This window comes from Columba livia, unplaced genomic scaffold (genome assembly GCF_036013475.1).
Source record: "Columba livia isolate bColLiv1 breed racing homer unplaced genomic scaffold, bColLiv1.pat.W.v2 Scaffold_214, whole genome shotgun sequence".
In the NCBI taxonomy this organism is placed as follows: Eukaryota; Metazoa; Chordata; class Aves; order Columbiformes; family Columbidae; genus Columba; species Columba livia.
In genome coordinates, this window is record NW_027043251.1 from 45,110 (window position 1) to 53,717 (window position 8,608).

An 8,608-nucleotide genomic window follows, 5' to 3' on the forward strand; every position below is an offset into this window, starting at 1 on the left:
AAAAATCCTGGAAAGCCCAAACTACCTTCACCATCTCTGTTCCTTATCACTGGGAAAGCAAGTGCTGATAGCCCTTCTGTTGTAGCAGAACCAAGACAGTCCCCACCGTTCCTGTGGCCCCACTTCTGCAGAGCTGGGCTGACTTATCGACGGCCCATGGGCAGAGCCCCTGCTCTTGGTTGCACATTTTCCAGCACCAAGCAGGGCTATAGCCACAGTGCTGGAGGAAGTTCTCCTAGGAAAAGAAAAGGGTGTCTGTGTGTGACAGGGGAGGGTCTATGGGACTTGGTATCATTTTTGTCGCAGAACTCTTCCCTGACTTCTCACTGTCTTTTTTTTCCTCATGACAGTGCCCCATGCTCAGGAAAAGCAAATGTCCAACAGCAGCTCCATCACCCAGTTCCTCCTCCTGCCGTTCACAGACACACGGGAGCTGCAGCTCTTGCACTTCTGGCTCTTCCTGGGCATCTACCTGGCTGCCCTCCTGGGCAACGGCCTCATCATCACCACCATAGCCTGGGACCAGCACCTCCACACCCCCATGTACTTCTTCCTGCTCAACCTCGCCCTCCTCGACCTGGGCTCCATCTCCACCATTGTCCCCAAATCCATGGCCAATTCCCTTTGGTACACCAGGGCCATTTCCTATGCAGGATGTGTTATCCAGGTCTTTCTCTTTATCTTTGCAATGTCAACAGAGTATTGTCTTCTGACCATCATGTCCTATGACCGCTACGTTGCCATCTGCAAACCCCTGCACTACGGGACCCTCCTGGGCAGCAGAGCTTGTGTCCACATGGCAGCAGCTGCCTGGGCCACTGGGTTTCTCTATTCTCTGCTGCACACGGCCAATACATTTTCACTGCCCCTGTGCAAGGGCAATGCCCTGGGCCAGTTCTTCTGTGAAATCCCCCAGATCCTCAAGCTCTCCTGCTCACACTCCTACCTCAGGGAACTTGGGCTTCTTGTGGTTAGTGGCTGTTTATTTTTTATGTGTTTTATTTTCATTGTGGTGTCCTATGTGCAGATCTTGAGGGCTGTGTTCAGGATCCCCTCTGAGCAGGGTCGGCACAAAGCCTTTTCCACCTGCCTCCCTCACCTGGCCGTGGTTACTCTGTTTGTCAGCACCGCTTTTTTTGCCTACCTGAAGCCCCCCTCCATCTCCTTCCCGTTCTTGGACCTGGTGGTGTCTGTTCTATACTCACTGATACCTCCAACATTGAATCCCCTCATGTATAGCATGAGGAACAAGGAGGTCAAGGATGCCCTGAGGAAACTAATCACTGGAGGCATTTCAAAAATAATAAAGTGTCCGTCATCCACCCTTTAACAGATAACAGCTTTAATGTAACCCATTAGAGGCCCAGATTCTGTGTGTGTGTTGGTGGTATTTATTTTTTAATAAATCATGATATATTTGTCATCCCCTTTCTAATTCATTGTCTGCTTTTCTTTTCAAACCCACTGGCTGTATAAATATGCAGCTATTCTCTCTGTTTATTTAAACAAAAAAAAGGGCTCTGCAGTGACTTTTTTTTCACTGATATTATTCCCCCAAGGCCTGTATGGAGCTGCAGGGACAGTTCCTGTGTGCATGGGAGGAGGGAAAAGAGTCCATCCTGGCAGCACTGCCAGGGAGCAGCAGCGCTTGTTCTTCCAGAGCTGTTCTGGTTCCACTCCCACACTCTCCTTCTCATCCCTGGTGTTGGTGCAAGGCCTGAGTGCTCTGGCAGCTTGGTCACCATCCTGCTGTGTGTCAGTGCTGTGGGCGCAGGCAGGGACAGGCAATGGGCACTGCTGTGACAGAGCTGGCCTCACAACAGCCTTTCTACAGAGAAAGGTGATCTCCTCAGGGCAATACACCATGGTTTATATCTTCAAGCAAATGTTTACCATAGTGTCCCACAGATTCAAACTCCAGGGAACATCTGAACAGTGTGCGTGTGCAGGGCTGGCACACAGCAGTGTCCTCTCACAGCCAGGCTCCTGCCAGAGACCTGCAGGACCAGCAGAGCAGGGGCTGGGCTGTGCCCCTGTGCACTGGACACCCCATGGAAGGAGCCTCAGGTCAATCATCATGGACTGGCCCCTCACAACCACCATTTCCAGCACTGGCCTCTCATACCAACTCAGACATCTTTGTCCCTCCATGGAATCACACTGAATGAGTAGGTCAGAAGTTCATGTTCACATTGTACGGATGATATGTGAGCATGTACATCATGTATGTGAGGTAAGATGAACGTGAGTCAGAACGAACACCATCAGCTGTTCCTTGGGGTTCCATGAAGGCCTGTGAGACAGACAGTTCCTTGAGGTCACATCATGTTGGGACTAATATCCCATAGGAAACCACCAGAAAGCAGCACTGGGATGTGCTTCCTTTAACGAATGTCCATTCCTAATGATGAGGGACATCAATGATGAGTGCAGAACATGGTGACACACCATGGGGCTGAGGTGCCTCCCAACCTTTGGGAATAGGAACAGGAGGCCAGAGAGACACTGTGACTCCTGCCTTAGTGTGTAAATGGGAAAGTGTCTGATCCTGATTATGTCAATGTGTTTTAAGAGTCCACAGGGCCAGCTCACATGTGGATGTCTGACAGAACCCTGATATTTCTTTGTGTGACTCCAATGACAAACCCCAGTGGCTCATTGAGGTTTATCTCAGCTGCCTTGGACAGGCTCATTGCAAGTGTCCTTATTTGCTCCATCACCTTTACCATCCCCATCACATGCTGTTCTACACAGTCCTACACCTGCCCCTCCATCCCTGTGGGAAATTCTGGATTGTGGTCTCAGAAGTTCCAGAGTGATCAGAGAGGTTCAGAGGTCCCTCAGACAGTCAGACGTCAAACCCATCTTCAGGAATGGCAGGAAGGAGAACTGGGAGAATGACAGGCTGCTCAGTCTACGTCTGTCCCCAGGAGGGTGATGGGCCACATTCTCCTGCAGGCATCTCCAGGCAGCAGAAGGACAAGGAAGGAATTGCTGAACCCAAATGGGCAGGGGAAAGAAAGGCATGTTGAGGACATGGAGTTTTGCAAGGCCCCAGACATGGTCTCCTGTGGTGCCTTAGAGCAGATTGGTGAGATCTGGGATGCAGATGTGGATGTTGTGATGGGTGGGGAGTTGGCTGGATGACCAAGCCCAAATATCATCAGTGGTACAAAGTCCTCTGTTTATCCGGTTTCCAGCAGCATCCCTCAGTGATGAGTGCTTGGGCCAACACTGTCCAACGGCTTTATTCTGCCTCTTCATTATGTCATGGAGCACATTTTCAGCTCCTTTGTGGATGATGCAAAGCTGGCAGAGGCCTAGAACAACCTCACCTGGTGCCCCCTCCCTTGAGAAGGAGAGGGAGACAAGATGATGTTCAGGGCTCTCTTCAAACCTGACTTATTCTATGATTCAATGAGTCTTTACCTTGGAGAGGTGTTTGAAGACAGAAGATGTCCTTACCAGCTAAAAGAATGAATCCTGTCTGAAATTGCTAACCTAAAACATGTAAATCCTCTCAGTTTTGGTCAGTCTGCTGTTCTAACAAAGATAAAAGTGACTTTTAAAACACCTAATCAGAACCTGCAAAGAATACTGTCCTTGCAGCGCAGACACTCTGGAGCCTGCACTATTAGCTGAGTCTTGTTTTAACATCTGTCTCAAGACTGTTACATAAAGTGTCCTTTAGCTGAACTTTGCTCCTTGTGCGCTCATATGCATCCCTAGGATGGGAGACCGGGGTCAGCCCGGGGCCCTTTCTCAACAAGCATGCGTGGTGATAAAATGGTTATGTAACCAATATGCCAATGTGTGAACACTTGCTTCTTTAGGACTGCCGGGAAGGTCTGAATGTAGTGATAAGGTTTTGGATATAATAGATGTTCCTTCTCTATCTGTTGTGCTGGTTTTATTCCAGCATCCAGACTTGCACAACTCTGGAATAAACAAGATCTCATCTCTGCGTGTGGGATTGGCTTTGCACTTCAGTTAGTGAATTTGCAATTAGCAACGAGGAAGAAGGAAAAAATAAAAAAATAAAAGGGGCGGGAGAGGACATAGAAAAGATGTCAACATTTCACATTCCCTTACAGAACGCTTCTCCACTCAGGTTTTTAGTAGGAAATAAATTTGATCAATTTGACAAAACAAGCATAGTTTTATCTAGTCAGCTCCTGGCCCATAAGGAGGGTGACGGATGGGTGTGGGATTATGAGGTCACTTGTGTCTCACAAACTCATAATTGAGTTCAAAGACTTTGGCTGTGAAGGGGACAGTGAGGTCAGTTCTGTGTCTGGAGGTGACAGCCCAGCAGCAGGGACATGGCTGGGAAAGAACCTCTGCCAGAGTGCCCACAGGCCCTACCCAGGAAGAGCCCTTGGAGACGGGTTGTCACGTCCATCCCACCTGAGAACATGACGGGACAGCAGCAGGGACATGGTCGTGTGTGTCAGAGAAGCTGAAAGGCCAGCAGCAGTGCTGGGATTTGGAAGATCATGGTGAGGTTACTTGTCTTCTGTCAGGTAAAAAAACACAAGAAGCCTCGTGGTGATTGGATTCCCCGTTTGAAGGGCAGTTTCTGAGATGGTCAAACTTTCCTTGATAGTGGGAAGAACCAGGAAAGAGAGTGCAACGTGGAAGGTGAGGACTGGATATCAGGAGGAAGAAATGTCACTGGAAGGGCAGTGCTCTGGTCAGGAGATCACCCAAAGGGGGCTGGATCAGCCCACATCTTTGTGGACCGTGTAGAACAGCCTGTGGTGGAGATGGCAAAGGGCGCTGTAAGGCTGGAAGGGACCCACAGAACCCAGGTCTCTGTCCCCTTGGCCAGGGCAGTTGTCTCTGCCACTGAGGCCCAGCAGAAGACATGTTGTCCTCATGGCACTGGGGCCTCGGTGCCTCCTTGCAGCCCCATGGGGAAGCTGGAAGTTGTTGTCCCAGTGTTGTCCTTCCCTGGGCCTTGCACACCCACATCCCACGGTCCCAGGAAGAGCCCTGAGCCGTGTGTGAGGGACAGGATCCCCCTTCCCATTGCCTGGAGGTCATGGCTCCTCCTTTCTGCTTCAGAAAACAAACCAAGGCGTTTCTCAGCATCAGAGCTGAAGAAAAGACTCAAAGGAGACCTCATGGTGGCTACAGCTTCCTCACAAGGGGAGAAGGAGGGGAAGATACTGATCTCTTTTCTGTGGTGACTAATGGTAGAAACCATGGGAATGGAAGAAGCATGTGCCAGGGGAGGGTCAGGTTGGACATGAGGGAGAGGTTCTTAACCCAGAGGTGCTGGACACTGGAACAGTCTCCCCAGGGAGGTGTCACGGCCCCAACTTGACAGTGTTCAAGAAGAGATTGGACAACGTCCTCAGACACACGGGGTGACCTGTGGGGTGTCCTGTGCAGGGACAGGAGTTGGACTCCATGATCCTTGTGGGTCCCTTCAACTCAGGACATTCTATGATTCTATGAAATGCTAGATCAAAAGTCCATGTTTTCATTGTGCAGATGAGTTGTAAACATACACATCATGTGCATGTCCACTGTGTGCATGTGGTGAGATGAACCCAATGGAGCACAAATGCCGTCAGCTGTTCCTTGGGGTGCCATAAAGGACAGTGGGACAGAGATGGTGTTCAGGGGTCTCTTCTAACCTGCGTTATTGTAGGATTCCATGAATCTTTGCCTTGCAGAGCTCTTTAACATCAGAATAGACAGAGGAAGGAGAAGAAAAAATCACAGGCAGAAGCACAGATATAAAATGCCCCAGAGTAAATACAGCAGCTCCTCTGAGGAACGTTTCTCCACTCAAACCCTTGATAGGAAATCTATTGGATACATTTGATGAAAGCAGCTCAGTTTGATCTGCTCACATACTGGACCACAAGGACGGTGATGGTGGGTACGATGTCATGTGGTCACTGTGTCTCAGGAACTCATAGTCCAGTAGGAACCAATGGCTGTGGAGGGCACTGTGAGGTCACTTGTGCCTCTGCAGGGGATTGGCCAACAGCAGGAACAGGGCTGGGAAAGGACTGTGAGGTCACACACACGAGACGAGCAATCGGGCCCAATCAGCATGGCTGGATGAAAGGCAGGTCCTGCTTGACCACCCTGATCTCCTTCTGTGACAAGGTGACCGGCTGAGCAGATGAGGGAAAGTCTGTCGTGGGGAGTGAATCCGCCACACGGGCTGTGGGTGTTGTGTCCTTAGACTGCAGTAAAGCCTTTGACACCGTGTCCCACAGCATCTCCTGGAGAAGCTGCAGCTCGTGGCCTGGATGGTGTATGTGCGATGGAGGGCTGGACCAAAAGAATTGTGGTGAACAGAGCCAAATCCAGTTGGTGTCCGGTCACAAGTGGTGTCCCCAGGGCTCAGTATTTGACTCAGTTCTATTTAAGCTTTATCAATGATGTGGATGAGGGGATCGCGTGCACCCTCATTAAGTTTGCAGATGACACCAGGTTGGGTGGGAGTGTTGATCTGCTGGAGGGCGGGAAGGCCATGCAGGGGGATCTGGACCCGCTGGATCATTGGGCTGAGGCCATTTGTATGAGGTTTGACCAGACCAAGTGCCGGGTCCTGCACTTGGGTCACAACAACCCCAGGCTCAGGGAAGAGTGGCTGGAACATTGCCTGGTGGAAAGGGATCAGGGGGTGTTGATCGAGAGCAGCTGAACATGAGCCTGTGTGTGCCCAGGTGGCCAAAAGGGCCACCAGCATCCTGGCTTGTATCAGGAATGGTGTGGCCAGCAGGAGTAGCGTGATTGTGCCACTGTTCTCAGTGCTGATGAGGTGACATCTTGAATCCTGTGTTCAGGTTTGGGCTCTTCATCATAAGAAGGACATTGAGGCACTAGAGAGAGTTCAGAGGAGGGAATGGAGCTGGTGAGGGTCTGGAGCACAAGTGTGATGAGGAGCAGGTGAGGGAACTGGTGGGTTCAGCTGGAGAACAGGAGGCTGAGGGGAGACCTTCTCGCTGTCCACAACTGCCTGAAAGGAGGTTGAACATGGAGAGTGTTGGTCTCTTCTCCCAAGTAGCAAGTGATAGGACAAGAGGAAATGGCCTCAAATTGTGCCAGGGAAGGTTCAGATTGGATATTAGGAAAAAATTCTTCCTGGAAAGGGCTGTCAGGCATTGGAACAGGCTGCCCAGGGCAGTGGTGGAGTCACCATTCCTGCAGGGGTTTATTAGGTGTTTAGACGAGGTTCTTAGGGACAAGGTTTAGTTCTAGATTTTGGTTGTGGTTGGGCTCAATGGTCCTGAGGGTCTCTTCCGACTGAAATAATTCTATGATTCTCTATCATCAACTGGAATATTCTTCTATCACATCTTCTAAGTGCTCTTCACATATCTGCCTCTTCACCTACAGTCCTGAAACTTAGCTAATTAGATGCACAAGTGTTGAATACTAATTGTAAATGATGAAAGCACCATCGCTCTATCAGTCTGGTCTGATACCTGCCAGTCCCAGGCAAACACCTCAGGTACACGGGGGTCTCTTGAGGTTGGCACTGGGTGCTTATAGTGAGACCATGGAGCTCAGCCCAAAAACCTGAGAACTCCCCTCAAAAGTTAAAAACCAAACCAACAACAACAACAACAAGAACAAACAACCTCACACTCTTTTTTTTAATCAGATGAAAAAATTCAATATTTCCAACAAAATGTCTGCGGAATTTCTATCCTGCCATAATATGAATTTTCAGAATGTGTACGGACTGTGGGAGATGAAACGTTGGCCTTTCCCTGTGCTTGCAGTGCCAGGACTCTGTCTATCACTACGTGTATTTAATCCCCTGCACATCCAGGAGTTTCCACCTGTCCTCACCCAGCTCCCCGTGTCTGAACTCATCTCTTCAGAAGCCTGTCTGGACATTTGCACTTTCCATCGCTCCCCAGAGGTTCTTCACCTCTCACTCTTGGCTCATTCAGAGCCTCTCAGCTCTCACTCTGCTTTGAGCTTCAGGCAGGTCAAGTCTTTCAGCAGTTGCTCTCCTACTCCCTACAGGCAACTCTTGAGTTATGGCAATGGACCTCGATGGAAGCTACTTAATTTAACCATAGAACTGAGAAACATCATTAAGTTCTATTGAGTTCTATTGTGTTTTCTTTTTTTTTTTTTCCTTTTTTGTTTCCTCTAATTAAAAATTCCCCGGTGCCTGTTTACATCCAGTTCTCTAAGGAAACATGAAGCAATCCTGCGAAGAAGCTGTAACAATCAGTGCAAACTTCAGTGCAGAATCTGATGTAAAGAAATGTGCTGCAAATCCCAGGGGCCAATGAGCAGAACAGGGAGTTTGGGGAGCTGGTTATAGATTTCCTGCTAACAATCTGAATAGAGAAACATTCTTCACAGAACTGCTCTGTTTATTTGACACCTTTGAGGTCTCCTCCTCTGCCTGTATTTTTATTTTCTTGTTCCTCCACCTCTTCCTTCTTCCAAAACGTTTCCAAGGGAAAGATCCCTGGAATCACAGAGCAACTCAGGTGTGAACATCATCTTGTCTCACTGTCCTGCTCAGGGCAGGGTGACCCAGGTGAGCTTGTCCAAGGCCTCTGCCCAGCTTTGCACCATCCACTAAGGAGCTGAAGGTTCACTGCGTCACATCATA

General features: G+C 49.4%; 1 protein-coding gene across 1 annotated transcript; it reads left to right on the top strand.

The window, feature by feature from the left end:
• The first annotated feature begins 373 nt into the window (after positions 1–373).
• On the top strand, positions 374–1,330 carry LOC135578011 (olfactory receptor 14A16-like). The gene has a single exon (XM_065048171.1). The coding sequence runs from the start codon at positions 374–376 to the stop codon at positions 1,328–1,330; it is 957 nt and encodes a 318-aa protein (XP_064904243.1).
• The last annotated feature ends 7,278 nt before the right edge of the window (positions 1,331–8,608 follow it).

What these genes read in the sequence shown, in the direction of transcription:
- LOC135578011 (XM_065048171.1), top strand. Translation starts at nt 374, where the DNA reads ATGTCCAACAGCAGCTCCATCACCCAGTTCCTCCTCCTGCCGTTCACA.